The following is a 26,285-nucleotide window of genomic DNA, read 5'->3' as shown; positions in this document are numbered from 1 at the left end:
TAATCCTCGCCATGATCACGTGGAACGCGTGTCTCGCTGTTGCTTGCCTCCTCTGCTGTGACTTTTTTTCTTGCAATGGTACGTGGCATCATCGATACTCAATCCGTCTTGATCTTATCACTCTTCTGCTAAAATGGAAAATCTTGTGTTGCAATTCTTTTTCGTCTTCTTTTTTGGTCTTTCTTTCTTTCTTTTTTTTTCTCTCGATTTCATATTTTCATTCTACCAGAGAATCCACTTCTTCAGAGGGCAGTACTGCGCGGCAGCATTTTGCGGTGTTTTGCGGTTACAGGTTTTAGGCCGTCATGTCCTCTCTCGATTCTACTGTCGTCGGTGCACAGTTCTCCATGTTTGTTTTGTTTGACATTGTTATGTTTATATATGTACAGTGTATGTTTACTGTGCTTCATCTCTTTCTTTTTTTAAATCATAGCGATATTTTTATATTTTAGTCTAATTTTATACATTTATTATTTTTAATATTATTATTTTTAATATAATAAGTAATAATAAAGTAAATATTAAAGATTGAAAATTAAGACAGTCTTTTTTAAAACTGGCTCAATTTTTGTTCTTTAGTGTAAGATTCCACTCTAAAGAATATAGAGTTGATTGTTCAGCGATAAGGACATATTAAGTTCGAGCCCAGGACTAATTACATCAAAAAAATTTCTAAGTAAACTAATTATTTTTTAAATCAATATTATATTATTGATGTTATATTAACTTTCAGGCTTGCCTCTACTTCTGTTTACCACTCATAAAGATATCAGGGTGGCCAACATGTCTCGCAACAATAAAGTCAACATCATCATCAAGGATTTGTCAGAAGGTGCGTCACTGGACTTCTTCTATGAGCGTGGGCTTATTTGTTGGTCAGACAGCAGTTTGGAGATGATACAGTGCATTCGCTATAACGGCACACACACTGGCGAAAAGCTAACAGTAGTGAACTCCAGTTTGATCTCACCCGATGGTCTTGCTTGCGACTGGTTTACGGACAAACTTTACTGGACGGATGGCGAGAAAAATCGGATTGAGGTGACCAGCATCGATGGCCGTAACAGGAAGGTGCTCTTCTGGAATGACATTTATCAACCGCGTGCAATTGCTCTGGCGCCCATGGAAGGATACCTATTTTGGACCGATTGGGGTGACGTACCTAAGATTGAACGCGCTTCGATGGATGGTGATCCAAATACGCGCGAGATCATCGTTTCTGACGACATATTCTGGCCGAACGGTCTGACGATTGACTATGAAAATAAGCTCATCTACTGGGCGGATGGTAGACTACACTTTATTGCCGTGATGGATTATAATGGCGGTAATAGACGCAGATTGGTCAATCGCGATTTGGACTATCCATTTGCTATAACGTTTTTTGACAAACGGCTTTATTGGACCGACTGGAAGACTTGGTGCATCCATTCGTATGATATGATCCAGCCACAATCACATCCACGTGAACTATTTCACGGCGAATATATACCTGGTAATAAATATATCCTTTTGTATACAATAATAGCTTGAGTAGTTTTGTATTTGATCTTAAGATCAGAAGCCAATTATATTCTTAACGTTTATCTTTAATTATCTTATTGTAAATCTAGAAGAATTATAGCGTGCTTTATTCTCTATATTTAGTATATATAAAATATTTTTATACAGTATTATTTTTTAATATTTATCATTATATATATTGTATATATCTTTCTATAAGTTATATTTATTAATTCTTCTTATCAAATTTAAAGCGAATTATTCGAATACTAATTGAATCAAGTGAGATTTAATTTTATTTGCATTTGAGTCTCTCTTTAAGAGTTCGAACAATCTTGTTTTATACGTGACTGATAAAATTGATTTATTTTACTTGCTATTCTGTATTTATTAATTTTCTCATATTTTTATTAAATATTCAGGTGATATTGAAGTCTGGGATGCAAGGAGGCAACCAGGTGGCAATAATCCTTGCAAGCAAAACAACGGCAATTGTTCTCATCTGTGCCTTCTCAGCTCGATGAAATCTGGTTATAGTTGCGCCTGTCCCACGGGCGTTAAATTGATTGACAAATACACATGCGCCAACAGAGCGGAACAGTTGCTGTTAATCGTCCAACGAACCGAAATCTGTCGGATATCCTTGGACTCGCCTGATTATACAAACTTTGTGTTGCCGCTCACTGGTATTAAACATGCAATTGCAATTGACTTTGATCCAGTGGAGGAGTTGCTGTACTGGACTGATGAACAAACAACTGCCATCAGGCGAGCTCCTCTCGACGGAATCAGTCAGCAGAATGTCATTTCCACAGAGGTATGTAATTATTTTCTTTTCCTTTTTTAATTTTTGCATTATGTTTCAAAAATACGTCATAACAAAAACATTATAATACTTTCAATGACTCAATTCTTAAATTTTAATTCAATCGGGATAAAACTACATGAATTATCGTGACAACCAGTATTTTTCATACATGTTTATGTAGACTTACAAATAGTGACGAAAAAATTTGTTATAATGTTTAAAAAAAATTTAACAAATATAGCTTTTGTGTTTTTTTTTTCAAAAACAGATTCCCAAAGGGCATAAAAATAGTAATAATATTGAAATATTGTATGAATTCTTTTATTGAAAATATTATTTTAATAAACCATGAAATCTTATGAAAGGGGGCGAATAAGAGTGTAACGTTGTTGTTGATCAGTTAAAAATAGATCCCTCGAAAAATTCTTTATTATTCATCATTACAATTAATACATTTTAACTCTGTTTAGAAGTGGCATCACGATATAAGAAGCATCACATATATTACATGATATTTTGTAAATTACATTTTTCTTATTTCCTTTCTATCTTCAATTTTTTTAATATTTAAATTTCTTGAAATTTTTTGTCTTCTATTTATATCTGTTTCAACAGAATTAATAAAAGGTGTGCATCCTGGAATTATATAAAAAATTTTTAACGAGAGGTTGCTAATATTATAAATAGATTAAAAAGTGAAGAGGCCATTAAATTTTTGCATTATTTATCGCAGTTATTATAACTTCATCTTTTGATTCTTGCAGGTGGCAAATCCAGACGGTATTGCGATAGATTGGATCGCTCGCAATCTCTATTGGACTGATACCGGAACCGATCGGATCGAAGTGGCACGACTAGATGGAAGCTATCGACGTGTGTTGGTGAATGAAGATCTTTTCGAACCGCGAGCGATCGCACTCGCGCCTGAGCTCGGTTGGATGTTCTGGACTGATTGGAGCGAAAAACGGCCTAAAATTGAGCGCAGTAATCTAGACGGTAGCGAGCGTATATTGTTGATCAGCAAGGACATTGTCTGGCCAAATGGCATTGCCTTGGATCTTGAACGTAAAAAGATTTATTGGTGCGACGCGAAGACTGATAAAATCGAGGTGTCTAATATGGACGGTACTGATCGACGGGAGGTTATCACCGATAATTTGCCACATCTGTTCGGTCTTACCTTGCTGGGCGATTATTTGTATTGGACCGATTGGCAGCGTCGCAGCATCGATCGGGCGCATAAGCTCACGGGTGGTGAACGTGAAGTCATTGTCGATCAGGTACCCAATGTGATGGGAATCAAGGCCATACATCTTGGCAAAATGAATGTCAGTAATTCTCCGTGCGCCCGTGACAATGGTGGATGTAGCCATCTTTGTTTTAACAAACCTAACAATAGGTATGTATTGTGGGAATTATGCAAATATCTTTCTACGAGATTTGCTGAAATTATTGCGGAGAGATTGGAGATTTTTTATAGAAATTTAATATTGAAAAGAAGTGATTATTACTTACTTTGTTGTTCAGTGCTTTTAATACTCAAAATAAGTAATTTCAGTGTCAAAATTAAATTTCTATAAGAAGTAGCTTTTATTAGGATAGAGAAAAGCAAAAAATCAAATTTTTTTACGTCACACTATATGTTGAAGTAAATTACTTTCTTTAAGGAAGATTAAAGTCGTGAATATGTAAAATTGTAATATAAAATTGAAAATATTTAGGTACGTTTGTGCCTGTCAGATGGGCTATGAATTAACCAAGGACAAGCGCACGTGTGTTGTGCCGGAAGCGTTCCTGTTATTCTCCAGGAGAGAGAATCTTGGTCGAATCAGTATTGAGAACGTTAACAATGATAATATCATACCCGTTACTGGTATTAAAGATGCTAGGTTAGTATAACTGCAACATTGAGAAATAAATGTTAAAGTGGGATTAGATCAAAGCATACTAGAAGTATTTATTAAATTTTTCGAAATTATGAGAACGATGTTTAAAAAAAAAAATGGATATCCTTTTTGCTAGAAGTTTTATGTCTAATTAATTTAGAACTCACTTTTTTCTTCAAAAAAGATTTCTTATGTGTATGAAGCAGCTACGGTTTTAAAATTCTTTATTTTTATATATTAAGATTTAATTCAATAAAACAGGCTATTTTATTTCACATTTATTACAGTTTTCGACAGAGACACATATGTATTACATATATTTTTCGCTTTTTCTAGTGCTATAGACTTTGACTTGTCCGAAAATCGCATTTATTGGACAGATGTTAAGCTAAAAACCATCACACGTGTCTTTATAAATGGATCGGATATCGAAAAGATAGTCGATCTCGGTCTAGAATCACCGGAAGGTATTGCGTTTGATTGGATCGCGCACAATCTCTATTGGAGTGATACTGTCACGCGCAGAATAGAGATGATACGAATAGAAGGAGGCAGCAGGAAAATACTTTTATGGCAAAATCTTCTTGAGCCCAAGAATGTGGCTGTAGATCCTGAGAGAGGGTGAGTTTTGTGTTTCTATTCTGCTATTACCTTTAAATAATATAACAAAGGACCCCGCACACAATTAATAAATATTTTTTTTTTTTAAATGAATAAGTTAACAAACTTGTGGCAAAAGATGAGAGAGACGTTTAAAAAAATACCTCTTTAGATAATTTTGGTAACAAAATGAAAAATATACCATAATTAAAAATAATTATATAAGAATATTTATGATACAGAGATTAGTTAGCATCTTGTTAAATAAATATGTTATAATAAATCTTGTTTAATATTTGTTTAACATATTCGTCTGTTTTCTAGCTATTTATACTGGGCTGAGTGGGGTAACACTGGCAGTATCGAGAGAGCTTTTCTAGATGGCACAAATCGACAAGTGATTGTTTCGCACATCGGTCGAGCGAACGGCTTGACGATCGACCATGTGGGGCGCAAATTATACTGGGCCGACATCTCCACACCTGCGATTAATTGTTATGATCTGTTGGTGCAACGAGGGGATGTCATTATTTCGCGTCACATAGTCTATCCATTCAGCGTTACACAGTATCGGGATTTTATTTATTGGGCGGATTGGAACACAGGCGACATCGAAAGAGCGGACAAAATCACCGGAGCGAATCGTACCAAGATCCATACTAATCTGGCGTCGGTGACGGATCTGAAAGTGTTTCACGCGTCGCGACAGGCAGGTTCGAACCCATGCGCAATTGTGAACGGCAATTGCAGTCATCTTTGTATCGCTCTGCCGAATCCGAATGGCGGTGCGTCCGTCACTCACAAATGCGCGTGTCCCACGCATTATAATTTAGCGCGGGATAATCGGACTTGCATGGCGCCACGACATTTCATGATTTATAGTCAGCGCACTGCGATTGTACGTTATTTACCTGATCAGACGGATGATTGTGCAGATGTAACGTTGCGTGTACAGGGTTTAAAAAACGTTCGCGCAATTGAGTTTGATCCAGTTACGCAGCACGTTTACTGGATTGATGGTCGGGTGACAATTCGTCGTGCCTTGGAGAACCAGACGCAGCAACAACAGCACAGCAGCACAGTTGTGGTGTCCATTGGAAATGGACATTTGTTCGATCTTGCGCTAGACCCGCTCGGGAGGCTGCTCTTCTGGACATGTTCGACAAATGATGCGCTTAATGTAACGCGGCTGGACAATGGTTCGGCTCTCGGCGTCGTGGTAAAAGGTGACGGTGAGAAGCCACGTCACATAGCGATTTACTCGCAACAGCGATTACTCTTTTGGACAGATATAGGGAAGAAACGGATAGTACGCAGCAAGATGGACGGCAAGGAGCGCCACGTAATTGCCAGCGATTTACTGGAGCAGCCCACCGGCTTAACGATAGACACCACGACGTATATCGTCTATTGGGCATACGGCAAACACATCGAATGCTCCAATTTCGAAGGTAGCAATCGTAAACTCCTGACTTCCACGCAGGGTTTGGCATTGCACTTAGTCGTCCTTTTCAATTATCTCTATTGGTACGATCGTGATGCACAGGTGAGTGACAAAGTGTTATTACCGGTTCTTATGTAAAGAAAATTGAGATTAGGGTAGCATTGATAATTTGCATGTATACTTATCTCATTTGAACCTTAATAGGTGATTGAACGAGTAAACAAGACATTTGATGGAAATACTAGGCGAGGCACGCAGGTGACGGCAGGTCGCATGTCTTTCACGGATCTTATCGCGATCAATATGCCTGAGGATACACTTATGGAGACACATGTGTGCAGTCCATTCAATGACTACGGTGGATGCTCACACTTCTGCGTCGGCACTAACACTATTGCCGATGAGGCTACTGCAACATTGCCCCGTTGCTCATGTCCGAAGTCATTAGTTCTGTCCGATGACGGTCGGACATGTCGCGCGGCGCCTGTCTGTGGAAATGATCACTTCACATGTGCAGCTCCTAACGCGGCCGTGAGTAAGGATTGTATACCAGCCACTTGGAAGTGTGATGGTCAAACCGACTGTTCAGATGGCAGTGACGAACTGGGATGTCCCACTTGCTCTCGCGATCAATTCAAATGTCAGAATCACTGTATTGGTAAGCGCGATATCTGTCTCTTTTGTTGAAAAATTAAAAATATTAATATATAAGCGCAAATAAAGCAATAAATTGATCATGTATTATTATATATTTGTATATCTGTTTCTACAGAATTGTCTTTAGTATGCGACGGAACTCAGCAGTGTCCGGATGGTTCGGATGAGGCACAATGTTGCGAAATTGGGCAGTTCCAATGCGTTGGAAATGGTGTTTGCATTTCTGGGACATCATTATGCGATGGTTGGGACGATTGTGCCGATGGCAGTGACGAAGTACCACCAGCTTGTCTCAGCCCGCACAATCCTCATCGCCAAAACGCTGGACCTGGCATCGACGAATCTGGCAAGATGACTTACATTATCATCATTCTAGCACTGGTATTCGTGGCTGCGACAAGTATTCTAAGCTACTACTACTGCCGTAAAAAGTAAACATATTTACTGCATTTATTAAATAATTGAAAACAATCATACAGCTTTAAAGTAATTTTTATTCAAAAGAAAGAGTGTCAGTAAGGTTGTTTTTTTGGACCACTCAGAATCACTTCAAACTGTGTTATTTTATTTCTCTCAATGGAACTCACAACCCACTAGAACCGTTTGTTTTCCAAGCAATTAGGCGCTGAGAATCGGGCACTCTTACATCACAGATTAAGATTTACATGGGATATCACGTATAGTTACAGTGTCTGCTTCATTTCACCGTTATTAATGAGTCCACCTACAATACTTTCTCAAAAACTACTCGTATATATAGTGCATAAAATATATCAAAGCGGTTATTTTATCCCTTTGCCATCACATTGAAATTGAACTCCGTGTTAATCGATGCAGTTTATTTTGACTAAGGTATGTAAGCAACAATAGTTAAAGCAAAGACCATGCCAGCGTTTGTACGCATGATATGTTGATGATGCTGAGGTAAAAACATTTGGATGGTCCATGATGGTTTGGACGGACCGAACTAGGAAAAGACAAAGATTTATCTGATTTGATAAAATAAAACCGGCAGATTAAAAACCTGTCGATTAAGTTTTACAAGCAGACGAGAGAGATGTAACACAGGCCAGAGGCCTAACATAAGAAGAAGAGGAAACACACAAGAACGTCTTCTCAATATTTATCACATCTTCTAAATGTCCTCTAAATCAACTTTGAACTACAGTTTAATCGTTCAATTTTTTATAAGCAACATCGTTGCTTACATACTTGGTCAAAATAAACTGTAATACTAATTAATACGGAGCTTAATTTCAATGTGATAACAAAGGGATAAAATAACCGCTTTGACATATTTTATACACTATATATACGAGTAGTTTTTGAGAAAGTATTGTAAGAAATTTACTAGAAGATAAGCGCGATCTAGAGGAGCTATCAACGTCAGGAATGTATGGCTCCGCGACGAGACGGTTGCTTGGTAATCTGGACGATTCGAGGCTTCGGTTCAAGTCCCGGTACCGATGGAGCTCCCTGATATTTTTCTAGTTTCGTCGCTTATTTCTTATGGTTATGGTGATGGGGGTTCATTGGTAACAAGGTGAAATGAAGCAGACACTGTAGCTATGCGTGATATCTCATTTGGCCCTTTGTGGGTCTATGCGAAATGTTATCTACCGCGGCGTTTCGTCCCCCACTACTGTACTCATACGTGACTGGTTCAGTAAGGCATCGTAGTGGGAGCCTGCCTTAGACGCCTGGGGAAGTCTTTAGATCGAGGTTCTATATGAAAGGATTTCGCGTGTCTCGAATATATGCGAGAAATTGGCGCGAGTCTCTTCCTTGGACCTCTGGTGGCGGACTGCTACACTCATATAAATCTGTGATGTAAGAATGCCTGATTCTCAGCGTCTAATTGCTTGGACGACAAACGGTCTAGTGGGTTGTGAGTTCCATCGAGAAGAAATAAAATAGCACAGTTTGAAGTGATTCTGACGTGTCCAAGAAACAGCTTTATTGACACCCTTTCTTTAGTAGTTTATAATATATTTTTTCATTCAGAAAGAAAGCTTCTTGAATGTTCTTAAAAATTTAGTCATTTTTTAAATATAATTTTTTAAATATAGAAAATATAATATAAGAGAATAAATCTTTGGCATCAAGCAAGAAAATATTTATTGTTTTATTATCATATTATTATTATAGGTTTACCGGAAATGAGGGCTTGCCTGACATACTACATGATTCAGCGGGAGATCCACTGTCACCGAAACTTAGTAACAATCGAATGGTGAAGCCGATGTTCGTTTCTCAGAAGAACAATAGGAAGGATGGGGGAGGCCTCAAAGTCGGGATGGAAGCCGTAAGGATGTCCATGTTGAACGGAAGTAGTCTGGGCTCTAGTTATGATCGTAGTCATATTACAGGTAATGTATTATATCTTTAAAAGTTTTTCTATTAGAACGGAATCTGAAAATCTTGTCGTACATCTCAAGACTATAGATTTATAAGAAGAAGTTCATACAAACTTAAATAAATAAGCTTATTTTTAAAGAAATTATATTTTAGTATATATTCTCTAATTTTGTTTTTATTGTATTTTTATAATAGAATATTCTTTTATGCTTAAACAAATTTTGTGCATAAAAAACTAAACAGTATCTTTATTATTATTTGATGTGGAGTAAATTGTCATTTAGATTTTACAATGTTTATGTTCTGTTCTATCAGGTGCGTCGAGTTCTACTAGAGGAAGTTCTGCAGGTGGATATCCTCAAGAAACTCTGAATCCGCCGCCGAGTCCGGCGACGATCGTTAGTTCAACACGTTGTTCCAGTAGCAACGCATCCCGATATAAGCCATATCGGCACTATAGGAGCATTAATCAACCACCACCACCGACTCCATGTAGCACCGACGTTTGCGATGAGTCAGACAGCAATTATCCAGCGCGCTATCGTTACGAAAGCGAACCGTTTCCACCACCGCCCACTCCACGTTCTGTCTATCACAGCGATGCAGCGATCAGTTGCCCACCATCCCCGAGTTCCAGATCGTCCACATATTTCAGTCCCTTACCGCCACCACCGTCGCCGGTGCCTTGAGAAAAATCTTGAGAAAGAGATATATAACGCTCTGGTGCTTCTACTTTTGTATTTATCTTATTTTAATATTCCTCTATCACGATTACAGTCATTGATACTTAACCTTATAATTGTGACTGACTGAATCAATCATATTATGCATAAAAACTTTCAATGAAAGTGCTTGGACAGATAGTAATTGAGAATTCAATGATAATTTTTACGAAACAATATAAAAAAGATATGATAAAAATATATTAGCTTTTAAAGTAATAGATTTCTATCATAGCGAATTTAAATGGTGTTCACTAATGCACGGTAGTGCATATTAAGTCGTACTGATACTTGCAATAAAATTGTATCTACAATGTGAATAGTATTCTGCAACATCAAACATTTGAGCCTAATGCAACTGCTTCAAAGTTTGTTAGGCTTAAATTCAGTGCGACTATCGCATCAAGTGTTACGCAATGTAACAGCGATGTTGAGATCAGTATTATGTGAAGGCAGTTACGACGTTTTGTTGCAAGTGAACACAGTTTTAAAGACTGTTGGTTTATAAAAATATATGTACGTATAATAAGCGATTGAATACAGATGCCCGACATGGATCATTGCATTATTTAGTAGAATGCATTGGAGCACTTTATTCATAAAGCGCTTATTTATGTTTTACATCTGTATATATATATATATATATTTTTATACTTAATTAGATAGTTCATGTATATACAAACTAGATTCTCTCTCTCTCTCTCTCCATACACACACAACATACACACAATTTGCTTTAATGTGCACCAGTGTATTAATCGAATTCGCTGGTTAATTAATTGTTAGCATAATAATGAATAGTTTCATTAGAAATATTGTAAGTATTTCTATATAATTCGTATAAAAGATTAAGATGAATTATACACAGGTAGTAAGTGTCGGAACGAAATCCGATCCAAAAAAGCACTTTCTCGCATCACTTTTTATTTCGAGTCTTGTATTTTTCATAAGAAATCTTTGATGTGACAACATTCGAGGATAACTTGTGAGAGTTATATATACGATACGATACATTAAATTTTGCATAAAAAAAAGTTTTTTTATAACTCTCATTAATTCATTAACGGTCATTTTTGGGATAAAATTTTTGTTACGGAAAGAAATTCGCTCGATATGACCTTTCTTTTCGTTTAATTTTGGAACGTGAGTTTCCTAGGAGAAAATAATTTTATATTTTACGATAACATTACAATAATAATGATACATTAACCTAACGATTGAAGTCAATCGTAGTTTAATTAAAATTTATATATTGTAATTATTATAATTATGTCTGTTATTATATGTATATTTATATATATAATTATATACAATTATATATGTAATTATATATGACAAGTCATATAATTATATTATGCAATTATGTAATATAATTACATTATATATTATGTAATTATTATAATGGCCTTTAATGCGTTAAGCTCAAAAGCAACGAATGACAAGACTTTTAGACTGATAAGAATATTATTATTCCCACAAGATTTACTTGTACATACGTATATATATCAATAATCTATTGAACTTTGCATATTTGGAACATGCTCTCCTATATCATTTTCATATAGAAAAAATATTAGAGGACAGCTTTATTCTTTAAATATATACATTGGACACTTTTAATTCCCACTCAAAATTTAGTGATTTTAACAATTATGACATTAAATATATTTTTAATCATAGGGCGTACACTAAATTTTTTATTGAATTATACGGGGAGAAAAAAACTACCTTGGAGTATCTTTTGACGCGTTCCATAACAGAATCCAGTGTAGTAATTATACCATTTGTGCCTGCTATACATTTTCATAGTTTGTACAGAGAAAAGATCATTTTACCGCAGAAAACTTGTAAATATCTGGTTTAAGCATAGTTTCTATAAAATTACATCACATGCTACATCATACTTGCAAAAAAAAATACAGTGTACATGACTATAACTTAAAAATAAGCATTAGAGAAATATTTATCTCAGCAGACACCTTTTTTAATGCGCAAGTACTTTATAGACACATTTATTTGTATTAATTGTGATATCAATGTATATCTCAAATTATTACTATCATCATCACCGTTAACAACATGTATATGTTATTCATAATTTAATTGATATGGCAGCTAACCAAAGGCTGCGTCTTCTCATATATATTTTATTATTAAATTTATAACACTTTCCGTTTCTTTACCCTAAAAAGATGACGGTTTTATATATATCGTATTTGTAAATTCCTTACCAAAAGTGTAAGCGCGATAGAGAGAAAAAAAACGGTATTCTCGCCTTCCTGCCATAAGATATCTTTACTACGTTTCCTGTTAATAATTATTCGTTCGTTTGATAGTTATCGTTATCTTGCGGAATATATACGAGAGTTTGACATATCATATCCGTCTTCATACATTCACACACATATACACACATTCATATAGATACACAGACTAGATATAGTAACATAGAGATTATCGAAATCTTTTAGCAATAATCAATGTATTTTACATGTATAACGTTTACATTGTAACTGCGCGCCATACGATGTATATACTACGTTAATGCAGAAACGGCTTATTGTTAACGCACAATCCGTTTCTGTATAAAACGGGTATACGACGAGCAAACGAACAATGAATGCAAAATCAGAACTCTATTTCATGTCGCCTGGTGAGCGAATGTTTCGTTCGTATCTTCCGAGCCTCTTGGTTTTTTTCTGGTTATTCATTTTTTCAGTATCGCATTACCCGTTTTACTTCTCTTATAAGTATTTTGTTGAAGAAAACCAGGAATGCTTGTTAGTGAAGAAACACAAGCACAAGAAAGTGTTACTGTTGATCTTACACAATGTATATCTTTTTAATCTTCCATTTTGAGATTAGGAGTCTTCCTTCTTCTTCCCGTTATTTTTATTCATATCATTCATGGAGATGAAAATATCAATCTTCCGAATTTAATTTTCCAATCTCGCATTCATCGTTCGTTCGTCTGACGCTTCAAGCGTAATCGTCGTATTTCGGGAAACTGTGCCATAAATTGTACAATAATTCTGTATGATACGCGTAACCGTATCATAGCCTGTACAAAATACGCAAGGATCGCAAGTATTTCTACCTCGCATTGCGATTTCGAAACGCCTTTTGAGAGAAAAGAAAAAAATGTATTAATAAATTACTATTATTCTCATTTCATACGCGCGAAAGACTGAAAAATATTACTGCCTATATTATTTTTACATCCTCGCAATTGATGCGCGTGTGCGTTCTCTTGCGTAGTCTATTATGTAGCATATTTATACATTGAATAAACTTGTTTGTTAACGTAAATCTTCATCAAGGATTTTCTTCATAACTTCGCTTCGATGCGATCAATCGATATGCAGATCGAGTATATTTAATAGTGATAACTTTTAATAGCGGACGCGCCAATTACTTTGTTGCTTAATATTGTAAATAATTGCTTTAAAAACGGTCGAAATGGAATTTTAGGGAGTAATTGAATAATCATACAAGGATAAGATCTATTTCCACTTGTTAAGAGAAGAACCGCGATATTTGCTCGATGAACTCTCCCTCTCGTCCTGAACTGCCAACTCCTCGTCCAGCAGTAACTCGAAATTACCCAAAGCTTCCAGGGAAGGTAATTTATTCCATTTCACGCTAATCAGACCAACCGTAAATTTTAATCTTGCAAACTTATTGAAGATTTTGATTTTGATTAGAATATATCTCACACTTACTCGGGCATACCATCCGGAGGCAAAACCACCGATATGATATTGTCAATTAATTTATACTTCAAGATCCTGTCGTTCACTGTCGTGGATGTGAGAGACGGCGAGGCGTTTACCTGCAAAAAAACCGAAGATATTTGATATTTCCGAAACTTGATTTTTACTGACAAGTATCCTTCTCCGAATTTGATGAACTTTTAATATTTTCTAATCTAGACCAAAATAAGCTACTCGTATTTTTTATACGTGTTCACTTTTAGGAAGTGAAATATTTCTTTGAAAAAATGTCTTTTTTCACACTCTGAGCGCAAAATACTAATTTTGCTCCCTATATTGCGGGAGCAAAATAGCACTTTCTCTCCCTAGGGAGAAAAATAGTACAGAGGGAGCGAAATTGCTATTTTGCTCCCTCGGGAGAGAAAGTGATATTTTGCTCCCGCAATATATGGAGCAAAAATAGTATAATTTTGCGCTCAGAGTGTGAAAAAATAGTATGTGCATCGCGGGAGCACAGGTGTTTACCGACGAGTGCGAATTGCAGCCCTCGCTTCGCTCGGGCGTCAAACGCGCACTCGTCGGAAAACGCCTATTTTGCTCCCTCGTTGCACAATATACTATTTTTCTTTTAGTAATAATAATTACGATTTTTTAAATGAAAATAAAAGTTTTGATTTTGTCTGTACTTTAAAATAATAATATAAAAATTTTCCTAAATTAATTTTTTAATATACTCCTATCAGATACAATAATTTTAAAAAATGTTGAACTTTTTTTGGTTGAAAGATTATTTTATTATAAATTTAATCATAAATAATAAAGTTATTTTCTAAAAAATTATTTTCCAAAATTAATTACATGTATCTGTACGTATATTAAGATCTTTATCCATCCGCATGTCTAATTCTTCAAGTAACACGTTCTGTTTACATTTTCCTACACGATAGGAGATCATATAGGAGATGACAATGCGAATAAATATATTTCAGGAATATTTCATATCAGTCATACCTGTTATAATTATTGTACAGGGAATGGAAGTAACTCGAGTTACTTGTAACGAAGTTACAGTAACTTTTTTGGTAATTTCACTGGTAACTGCGTTACTTTCTTTTTTTGGTAACTGTAACGAGGTAATGTAGTTACATTTTTTGGATAACGGTAACGAAATTTATAGTTACTTTTATCGTTACTTTGCATACGATTGAACACGTTATTCTGTTATATAGATAATGATTACATGTTATTAATTACGACAGCTATAAATGTGGTTGTAGGACATTGAATGTGTTTATTTAATACAGGTGTACAAGCATTTAGTTTAACTTAATCTAAACATCGTACACATTTTGTTCTAATTGAGCTGTGTAGTAAGCTTTACTCTGTAAATTTCTGCGTACATTTATGTTGCGAGCAATTGGAAAACACCCCTTTTTGCAAAACTTCTGTTATATATTTCAATTATAGCGTTATAATTTTCTTTCTACATCAAAATATTTGATTTACATCTAAAAGTATAAATTAAATAAAAATATAGCTGTATTATATAATAAAGAGATTATGTGTATTTCATAATTTTCCTTTTAATTCCTAACTTTTATTGTGATTCAGATAGTGTCCTATACAATCCCCCCCTCTCTCTCTCTCTCTCTCTCTACAATCTTCTAGTTTTCTACAAAGTATAAAAAAATTTCTGAAATAGCGATCTTGAAGTAATTTTTGACAGCAGAAAAATATATACAGTACCATATTATTTCAGGAATTATTTTGCACTTCTATCATCTATATAATACACTATATGAACATATGTATATCTCAATTTGCTGCATATTTTACAGGTGTAGAATTACAAAATTGTGTTTAAAAAGAAACCAAAAAATAAAACTATACATATAGTGTCTCAATGTTATATATGCTATATATGTATATATATATATATTGCTTTTATTAACGTTTAAACAAAAATATTGCAAGTACATTTTCAGATTGATTTTTAAAAAGTAACGGAAAAGTAACGAAAAGTTACCTTTCGAGTAACGGTAACTGTAACGAGTTTACCTTTTTTATTCGGTAACGAGTAACTGTAACTTGTTTATACTTTTAAAAAGTAACTTTCCATTTCCTGTTATTGTATCGCAAGTAACTAGAACTTATGTAATAGTTGAATATGTAGTAAGGTCATGATATCAAGATATAAAAGTTAAATGTAAACGATCTAAAATGTATGCACAAAATGATGCACACGAAATGAAATCAGTGCATATTTTTGATGTACTCTATTTAAATTAAAATTAGTACGTAATTGAATATTTATTCTTTAAAAAAATTGATTATATAATAAATTAAAATTAAGTTGTGAACATAAGAATACATATAAGTTGCACTTAGTATATTTATTACATTTATTATTTTAGGTATTTATATAAATAAATGTATTTTGTTGTACTGAGAGAAATAATTTTTAGTATCTGTGATTATAGTTACAATTTTTATCATTATAGTTATGTATTACTGTTACAATAAATCAAAAAGTATTTATTGATAAATATACATATAATAGTAATAATAGACTAGACACGTAATAGTAATATAATATTATAGATTTGTTCTTTTTTACTGCACTGTTTGTATTGGTGCACACAGTGCAATAAATTGAAGTGAAATAAATGTACGTCCGTTATGCTTCAACTTATTGTGCTGTGTTTTAGTGCAGCGCAAAAAACAAATCTCATTTTATACATAATTGTGTAGATAACATGTAATTATATTATAGTCACTATTTTTTCATACATCGTAAAACATCATATAATCATTTTTCTATGCTTTTTTTGTGTTACTTTAATGTTTAACAACAAAGAGATATCGCTAAGAAAATTAAAGACCAGAAATGAACGACTACGAGTTTGAAGTAAAATTAATAAATGTACATGTAATGTAAATATTACCAAATATTAAAATCTTTTTAGGACCGTACTATTGATAAACAATAAACAAGAAGAAGGAAGCCTAATAAACGGTCAAAGCTAGATCAACAATGCTTATTATAATTATATTAAATAACGGTCAAAGCTAGATCAACAATACTTATTATAATTAACAATAAACCTTCTAGGTCAAGAATAATTTGAGCAATAATGGTTTGTGTGTGTGTGTATAATGGTTGTTAAATATATCTATAAATTTATTATAATGATAACATTAATATACGGTACGTTTCGACTTCACAGAGTCCTCATCAGCCGTAAAAAACCCTTTAACAGATGAAACCAATTTCCTCTTAAGCATCCAAAATTATTACGACCACACTATATGTCCTAACTGTGCAGATGGTCACACGTTCTTCACACGTGGTTCACACAATCATGGAAGTGTTTCCGCATAGAAAGTCACATGCCTGTACTGTTGCACGTGGGTTTCGACTTTCTACGCTAAACGAGAGCTATCTCACACCACTGAATGGGTTGGGTTAGATTATTTTTAACAGTCGTGGAGCCCCCCCGCAGGGGGGGGTTACGGTACGTTTCGACTTCACAGAGTCCTCATCAGCCGTAAAAAACCCTTTAACAGATGAAACCAATTACCTCTTAAGACATCCAAAATTATTACGACCACTCTATATGTCCTAACTGTGCAGATGGTAACACGTTAGTGACGAACGTTAGTCAAGAGGTAATTGGTTTCATCTGTTAAGGGGTTTTTACGGCTGATGAGGACTCTGTGAAGTCGAAACGTACCGTATATTAATGTTATCATAATATAATAAATTTATAGATATATTTAACACACACACACACACACACACACAACCATTATTGCTCAAATTATTCTTGACCTGGGAGGTTTATTGTTAATTTTAATTTGTTAATTTATTTGAGCTGTTTGTAATTCAATTTCAATTCTTATTATAATTATATTAACGGTAAATATTACCGTTGGCTATGATTAGTATAAAATACTGAAATTTTTATAAATTTCTCTAGTTTGTTGATATTGAAAACACAATGGGGAAAAAAGTAATAACTATGATATTCTATAATAATGTAGTAGAATACAATGTTATTTAGTACTTGTACTAACAGTAACGCAATTGTACGTAAATAAATAAATAGATAAGTAACTAAATATAAAGTTCACTTATGGAGAAGACTTTACGGTCAACATTGAAAAATTAAAGGACAGCGAAACATTTCCTATGTGGAAATTTCAAATCATCATTGTACTAAAATCAATGGGTTTGTTTAATTTTTTTTAAACATCTCGATACGATGATTTTTGACGAAGTTATTCTATCTCAAAGTTTGCCTGTTTTTGCAGGGTGGGACAAGTGATACTTTAATTTTGTTGAGAAGTGTATTTGTCTTTATATATCGTCATCCATCACAAGAAGATATTCTTAGCAGTACAATTTATTGGCACAATATTACGCTTGTCCTCTCCCAATTTTAATTAGCCTTTAATATATGTATTCAAGTTTAAAATACAATTGATAAACAATAAACTAACAAGAAGAAGGAAACCGCAATAACGGTCAAAGTTTATATTAACTTATAACACATCACTCAATAAGTGACGCTACTTTTGCATTTTTCAAAACAATGGAAAAATCTGAATTTCATGTATTGATATAAAACAGGAGCAGACGGAGCAGAGTCCGAATTAACACTTCAGGCCATTGCTTTACTTGAACGGTATTTTTTTCCATCAGGAAGCAATGCTTTATCAACACACGAAATTTAGATTTTTTCATTGTTTTGAAAAATGCAAAAGTAGCGTCACTTAAATCACTGTAACTTGTAAAGTAAAGGTTTAGTACTTTCTAAAAATCACATAGATTTATTATTATAGTGCGCCATCTATTATGTCAGGCCCGGGACTTATTGCAGTGATGTGTTATGTATTCCATAAATCTACATAGTTTAATTAGTGTCGTGCGCTTTAAAAATATGTATAATTGATTACGTCGCACGTACATATTATGCGTTTTAAATCATATACGTTTGACTTTTGCTCTTTCTTGATATCATGACCTCTTACATATTCACTTCCTGTTACATAAGCATTATGTTAATTGCTTACATACGCGATAAAACGTTGCTTGATTACGTTACATATAATAGAATCTCCTTGAATATACACTTCTCAATAAAATTAAAGGATCACTTGTTCCACGAGTTATTTAACGTTTAAGTAAAAATGGCCTTTTTACTTCTACGTTGAATAACTCGGTGAAAAAAAATCGTACAGAGCTCAACAAAAATCCAAATTGAAGGTAAAGATTCACTCTTTCGAAAGATGTAAACCGCATTTGTGCACAATTTTTACTTGGCTCCGTGAAACTTGGAAAATTTTGTTAAAAATTTTTAGGTTTGACATACTTTTATTTATGATTGTGCAACTTCACGAAATATCAGTAAGACCGTTTTTTGAAGTCTGTGAATACAGGTCTGAAAAGTAAAGATTCCAAGCTTTAAAATGCTTTTTTTTAAACATCTCGATACGATGATTTTTGACGAAGTTATTCTATCTCAAAGTTTGCCTGTTTTTGCAGGGTGGGACAAGTGATACTTTAATTTTGTTGAGAAGTGTATTTGTCTTTATATATCGTCATCCATCACAAGAAGATATTCTTAGCAGTACAATTTATTGGCACAATATTACGCTTGTCCTCTCCCAATTTTAATTAGCCTTTAATATATGTATTCAAGTTTAAAATACAATTGATAAACAATAAACTAACAAGAAGAAGGAAACCGCAATAACGGTCAAAGCTAATAACGGTCGAAGCTAGATCACAAATGCTTATTAAAATTATGTGTGAATTTTATATACTGCATATGCAGTCCCTCTAATCGCGTGCCGAAATTTTTTGCAGACTTACAACAGTCCCGGTTTCACAGAATTTGATTTATCAATATTACATCGTTAAATTTTAATATATGTCTTCCAACATATTATTAAGATCCAATAAGATGCTATAAGCATCAAAATTGTTTGTCAATTCAACTAAAGTGATATTACTGCGGTAGTTGTTTAGTGTTGCGTTGTAAGTCTGAAAAAAATTTCGGCACGCGATTAGGGGGACTACATACGCAGTATATAAAATTCACATATAATTTTAATAAGCATTTGTGATCCAGCTTCGACCGTTATTGGCTTTGACCGTTATTGCGGTTTCCTTCTTCTTGTTAGTTTATTGTTTATCAATTGTACGGTCTTAAAATGATTTAAGTATTTTTTAAAATACAATATGTTGAAAACTCACATATTAAAATCGGAGAAGAACACTTGTAACGAATTACGAAGGATGAGAAATCAATGCACCTCGATCAGCCACGGTTTTAATTTATTATCGATGATGATGTCATATCCGTAGCACTCGAAACAGTGCCGGTCGTTTGCCATCACCGGTGCTACCGCTTTCAGCGAGTGCACAATGCACCAGGAAATATTAGCGAATAGCTTCTCTGTAACAGCCTTCCCGCGCGTGCTCTCTAAGTACAAACGCAGATTTTGCACACTCAGCTTACCGCCATGCTTGCTGTTATATTCGTCCTGAAATTCCCGTATGCAATAATTTTCTCTTTGATGCGCTATGTATCAGTACAAACTGTCATTGAAAGTTAAAATCTTGAAAAACTATATATCCAGAGATTAGAATTGTTAAATATATCTATAAATTTATTATATTATGATAACATTAATATACGGTACGTTTCGACTTCACAGAGTCCTCATCAGCCGTAAAAAACCCTTTAACAGATGAAACCAATTACCTCTTAAGACATCCAAAATTATTACGACCACTCTATATGTCCTAACTGTGCAGATGGTAACACGTTAGTGACGAACGTTAGTCAAGAGGTAATTGGTTTCATCTGTTAAGGGGTTTTTACGGCTGATGAGGACTCTGTGAAGTCGAAACGTACCGTATATTAATGTTATCATAATATAATAAATTTATAGATATATTTAACACACACACACACACACACACACAACCATTATTGCTCAAATTATTCTTGACCTGGGAGGTTTATTGTTAATTTTAATTTGTTAATTTATTTGAGCTGTTTGTAATTCAATTTCAATTCTTATTATAATTATATTAACGGTAAATATTACCGTTGGCTATGATTAGTATAAAATACTGAAATTTTTATAAATTTCTCTAGTTTGTTGATATTGAAAACACAATGGGGAAAAAAGTAATAACTATGATATTCTATAATAATGTAGTAGAATACAATGTTATTTAGTACTTGTACTAACAGTAACGCAATTGTACGTAAATAAATAAATAGATAAGTAACTAAATATAAAGTTCACTTATATTAACTTATAACACATCACTCAATAAGTGACGCTACTTTTGCATTTTTCAAAACAATGGAAAAATCTGAATTTCATGTATTGATATAAAACAGGAGCAGACGGAGCAGAGTCCGAATTAACACTTCAGGCCATTGCTTTACTTGAACGGTATTTTTTTCCATCAGGAAGCAATGCTTTATCAACACACGAAATTTAGATTTTTTCATTGTTTTGAAAAATGCAAAAGTAGCGTCACTTAAATCACTGTAACTTGTAAAGTAAAGGTTTAGTACTTTCTAAAAATCACATAGATTTATTATTATAGTGCGCCATCTATTATGTCAGGCCCGGGACTTATTGCAGTGATGTGTTATGTATTCCATAAATCTACATAGTTTAATTAGTGTCGTGCGCTTTAAAAATATGTATAATTGATTACGTCGCACGTACATATTATGCGTTTTAAATCATATACGTTTGACTTTTGCTCTTTCTTGATATCATGACCTCTTACATATTCACTTCCTGTTACATAAGCATTATGTTAATTGCTTACATACGCGATAAAACGTTGCTTGATTACGTTACATATAATAGAATCTCCTTGAATATACACTTCTCAATAAAATTAAAGGATCACTTGTTCCACGAGTTATTTAACGTTTAAGTAAAAATGGCCTTTTTACTTCTACGTTGAATAACTCGGTGAAAAAAAATCGTACAGAGCTCAACAAAAATCCAAATTGAAGGTAAAGATTCACTCTTTCGAAAGATGTAAACCGCATTTGTGCACAATTTTTACTTGGCTCCGTGAAACTTGGAAAATTTTGTTAAAAATTTTTAGGTTTGACATACTTTTATTTATGATTGTGCAACTTCACGAAATATCAGTAAGACCGTTTTTTGAAGTCTGTGAATACAGGTCTGAAAAGTAAAGATTCCAAGCTTTAAAATGCTTTTTTTAAACATCTCGATACGATGATTTTTGACGAAGTTATTCTATCTCAAAGTTTGCCTGTTTTTGCAGGGTGGGACAAGTGATACTTTAATTTTGTTGAGAAGTGTATTTGTCTTTATATATCGTCATCCATCACAAGAAGATATTCTTAGCAGTACAATTTATTGGCACAATATTACGCTTGTCCTCTCCCAATTTTAATTAGCCTTTAATATATGTATTCAAGTTTAAAATACAATTGATAAACAATAAACTAACAAGAAGAAGGAAACCGCAATAACGGTCAAAGCTAATAACGGTCGAAGCTGGATCACAAATGCTTATTAAAATTATGTGTGAATTTTATATACTGCATATGCAGTCCCTCTAATCGCGTGCCGAAATTTTTTGCAGACTTACAACAGTCCCGGTTTCACAGAATTTGATTTATCAATATTACATCGTTAAATTTTAATATATGTCTTCCAACATATTATTAAGATCCAATAAGATGCTATAAGCATCAAAATTGTTTGTCAATTCAACTAAAGTGATATTACTGCGGTAGTTGTTTAGTGTTGCGTTGTAAGTCTGAAAAAAATTTCGGCACGCGATTAGGGGGACTACATACGCAGTATATAAAATTCACATATAATTTTAATAAGCATTTGTGATCCAGCTTCGACCGTTATTGGCTTTGACCGTTATTGCGGTTTCCTTCTTCTTGTTAGTTTATTGTTTATCAATTGTACGGTCTTAAAAAGATTTAAGTATTTTTTAAAATACAATATGTTGAAAACTCACATATTAAAATCGGAGAAGAACACTTGTAACGAATTACGAAGGATGAGAAATCAATGCACCTCGATCAGCCACGGTTTTAATTTATTATCGATGATGATGTCATATCCGTAGCACTCGAAACAGTGCCGGTCGTTTGCCATCACCGGTGCTACCGCTTTCAGCGAGTGCACAATGCACCAGGAAATATTAGCGAATAGCTTCTCTGTAACAGCCTTCCCGCGCGTGCTCTCTAAGTACAAACGCAGATTTTGCACACTCAGCTTACCGCCATGCTTGCTGTTATATTCGTCCTGAAATTCCCGTATGCAATAATTTTCTCTTTGATGCGCTATGTATCAGTACAAACTGTCATTGAAAGTTAAAATCTTGAAAAACTATATATCCAGAGATTAGAAGCGTAATGAAATCCAAAATTCCAAGATTGAAAAAATATTTTTATTAAGAATTATTTAAATTCATCTATCTAAAAAGATTTTAAAAGTAGTTATTTAGAATGCCAGGATCAAAAACTGCTTGCTGAGCACTACAACTTAATTAGTTTAGGCTTCCTTAAAAAATCGTGTATTTACGTTGAACATTATAATCTAAATTGATTCATTCTAAATTGATACATATTAATTGTCTTATTTAAAAAAAATTATTTTGTAAATTTAATTTCAAAATAAAATAGAAAAAAATAATGTTTTCTATAAAGGAAGATAAAAAAATATACAGCATAAAAGTTTGCAGCAATATCGATGCAACGTTTGGAATATTGCTGCAATATCACCGAAATGATATTGTGCTGCATAATGAGACATACTAATTTTTAGCAATCAAAGACAGTATCGTTATGAATAATTTGATAAGTGTACATGATACATACGCCATGCTTTTGCACGGACACATTTGTTAGATGCACATACATGTTGTCGAGCTCTTGAACGCTGGTGTCATACTTGACGGTGCAAAATCGGCAGAATCCTAATTTAAAGAGATACGCTTTGAGCGGCCGAAATGACGTGATGAGAACGTACAATCGGAGATCGAATTTCTTGCTGCCGATTAATAGTGGATTGTCTATATATCTACCGTAAAGAAATGGTGAAATGAATAAAAAAAAGAAAATAGCTTTAATTGACTCTGTTATTAAGCATCTCTACCGCGAGAATCTCATGAAGAATGTCCAAATAATCGAAACATCTTCGATTAAAATTATATTACCTGGATATGACATACGATTCTTTTGTTAAATTTGGATTGAATGGTGTCTTTGCTTCGCGTGACCACTTCTTCAGCTTGCTTAACTTATTGATGAGAAATATTCCGGCACCCTGCGATTTTCCGCATGGTTTCATGATCCAGGTGCTCTGCGGGGACTTGCGATATTCTTCCACAAACATATTGTAATCTATGGCATAATATATTATGGAATTCAGAAATAAACCAGACAATCCTCGAAATTTATAAATAAAACAATGTGGAAATTGATCGAAATGTTTAATATAAATGAGTGAAGAGGGTCATATTCGATCAAGACGGATCTTGGTGTCTAGTAAAATGTGCAAATTTTTACAATTTCTAGTCCAAACAAACTGCGTGTCTATTTATCGGTCTTATGCTCATTTTTAATAATATAAATTAACTTCAATTACGGTTAAACTTACTCTTCATTTTTTTTTAATTCTTAAAACTAGACAAAGATGATAAAAGTTAGATAAAATGAAATTAAAATTAAACTATCATTGATAGAAATAGGTATTAAGCTGAAGCTGGAATATGGCCCCCTTCCCTGAATTTGTTGTTACTATAATAATAAAACATCTAGGAGAAACAAATTTACTGATTAATAAACATGAATGACATCATGGGATTTAAACTAGATTGTCCGGTTGGGTGAACATTTTTCAAAATAACAAATGTTTTTTAATAAACTATTATTCAGATCAACATTTTAAATTTAAGAATGAATTTTTTTATTTATGAAACTGTTACTGTGTTAAGTTTTCCTAATTAAATAATCCAAAAAATTTTCCTAATTAGATCTAATTTAATATTTAAAAGTTTAATCTTGATTACTTGGGCTCACCTGCCGGTAAGACGAAAGTGACAGGTATGAAATCGAGATACATATATTTGCCTGGACCCTCCGCGCGTTCTGCCAATGGATTTCCTTCTCTTTCCAAGTCCTTTCGGTATCGCTTAATGTTTTTTACCAGCAAATCCTTGCGTGTGAGTTCATAGTGATTTGGGAAGTGATTAATGATTCTAATAAATAAACTTTATATGTATCATATATATATATTAATTTTTTAAATTAGATATACAGTGGAGAAAAAATAAAAGTAAATATAGTCGTCAAAACGATATGGAATCATATTTATAGTTTAAACGTCGATCTATTATAAATATAGGTCAATATATAGAACTGCTCTATATAGCTTAATATAAATATAAGTAGTTAATAATATAAAAGTTTGTTTTGTCTTACTGATTATCATCCATCCTGTATCCAGTTTCAACGCTGAAGATATTCCTGCAGGATTGCGTAACAGCCCTGTGTAATAAATAATAGAGAACGTCATAATAAATTCTTAAATATTGTACAAATCTGGTGTTGTAATTCATGATTACCAATAAAAATTCCAATCATCCTCCGGACCAACCTGCGTCCAACCGCGTTTTTCAAAGTTGTGCACGATCACAGATTTGTCTACATCTGTGCAAAAAGTAATTCTTGTCCGATCCATCCCGACCGATGGCACTCTATGGTCATGTAATTATAATTGTTTAATCATGATTGTGAAAGCGTTAATTAGCGCTAATATTTTAATGTCGCTCAAATTATTATTTCCTAATTATTTTACATAAGTATCTCAAAATCGATTAATAAAGCTACTATATTTACGCAAATTAAGGTTAAGATCTGAAATTTTCAAATTGTCTTAAAATAAAATGTTTATAAAATAATATAATAATTTTAATAATAAGTTAATTATTTATAAGATAAAATATAAAACTTTTAAACAAAAATTTCAAGATAAATAAGACAATAAAATGTATTTTTTTATTCATCATTCTTTCTGAAATAATAAATTTCGCATTAGAAAGCTACAAAAAATTTGCGAAAATTTCTGAAAAAAAATAGATTCATTTTATTATTTCCTTCTCTCATATTAATGCAGAAATAAATTTGGCATTAAGTAAAAAAATAAACACATGTAATAAATAAATATAATAATAATAAAAAGAAATAATTAAAAAAATATATATTTTAAAAAGTTATATATAAATATGTAATAGATTCGAACAATCTCAATTGTTCCCGAATGCGAGTTTAAAATAATTTGATGAGAATGAACTCTTCAAAATTTGCTGAAAAAATTGAGCTTGAGAAGAAATTACCAGAATTTTAAAGCATATTTTTAATTACTATGAGCAGTGGTCTTTTAATCATAACGAGCAGTGTAGTTTTACGAAATTACCGTGAATGTTATTTACCTGCCATAAACGGCACAGGCATTTAGATTCGCAGCCCGTCTGCTTTCTGCAGCCATGTTTTT

At 33.4% G+C, this 26,285-nt stretch overlaps 2 protein-coding genes across 2 annotated transcripts; one reads left to right on the top strand and one right to left on the bottom strand.

Annotated features, from left to right (window-relative positions):
• Positions 1–9,945, top strand: arr (low-density lipoprotein receptor-related protein 6). Its single transcript, XM_018544434.1, has 11 exons — positions 1–78; positions 734–1,495; positions 1,926–2,320; positions 3,076–3,710; positions 4,033–4,200; positions 4,534–4,818; positions 5,122–6,343; positions 6,446–6,899; positions 7,014–7,329; positions 9,047–9,267; positions 9,572–9,945. Exons 1-11 carry the CDS (start codon positions 12–14, stop codon positions 9,943–9,945), a joined length of 4,899 nt encoding a protein of 1,632 aa, XP_018399936.1. The 5' UTR covers positions 1–11.
• A 3,499-nt stretch (positions 9,946–13,444) lies between these two features.
• On the bottom strand, positions 13,445–26,285 carry TTLL1B (Tubulin tyrosine ligase-like 1B). The gene is made up of 9 exons (XM_018544453.1): positions 26,224–26,285; positions 25,357–25,488; positions 25,214–25,279; positions 24,812–24,990; positions 23,947–24,133; positions 23,609–23,810; positions 22,803–23,033; positions 13,701–13,810; positions 13,445–13,620 (listed from the first exon to the last, which is right to left on the bottom strand). Exons 1-9 carry the CDS (start codon positions 26,277–26,279, stop codon positions 13,482–13,484), a joined length of 1,302 nt encoding a protein of 433 aa, XP_018399955.1. The 5' UTR covers positions 26,280–26,285; the 3' UTR covers positions 13,445–13,481.

The sequence above is a fragment of the Cyphomyrmex costatus genome, unplaced genomic scaffold (assembly GCF_001594065.2).
Source record: "Cyphomyrmex costatus isolate MS0001 unplaced genomic scaffold, Ccosl1.0 scaffold441, whole genome shotgun sequence".
In the NCBI taxonomy this organism is placed as follows: domain Eukaryota; kingdom Metazoa; phylum Arthropoda; class Insecta; order Hymenoptera; family Formicidae; genus Cyphomyrmex; species Cyphomyrmex costatus.
This window is presented reverse-complemented; position numbering and strand designations above follow the sequence as displayed.

What these genes read in the sequence shown, in the direction of transcription:
- TTLL1B (XM_018544453.1), bottom strand. Translation starts at nt 26,279, where the DNA reads ATGGCTGCAGAAAGCAGACGGGCTGCGAATCTAAATGCCTGTGCCGTT. An exon ending in CACTTTCGTCTTACCGGCAG is followed by an intron (nt 24,134 to 24,811) that starts GTGAGCCCAAGT and finishes ATTATGCCATAG; the next exon opens with ATTACAATATGTTTGTGGAA. An exon ending in CCTCCGGATGGTATGCCCGA is followed by an intron (nt 13,621 to 13,700) that starts GTAAGTGTGAGA and finishes TGGTCTGATTAG; the next exon opens with CGTGAAATGGAATAAATTAC.
- arr (XM_018544434.1), top strand. Translation starts at nt 12, where the DNA reads ATGATCACGTGGAACGCGTGTCTCGCTGTTGCTTGCCTCCTCTGCTGT. An exon ending in TTTAACAAACCTAACAATAG is followed by an intron (nt 3,711 to 4,032) that starts GTATGTATTGTG and finishes GAAAATATTTAG; the next exon opens with GTACGTTTGTGCCTGTCAGA. An exon ending in ATGTCAGAATCACTGTATTG is followed by an intron (nt 6,900 to 7,013) that starts GTAAGCGCGATA and finishes CTGTTTCTACAG; the next exon opens with AATTGTCTTTAGTATGCGAC.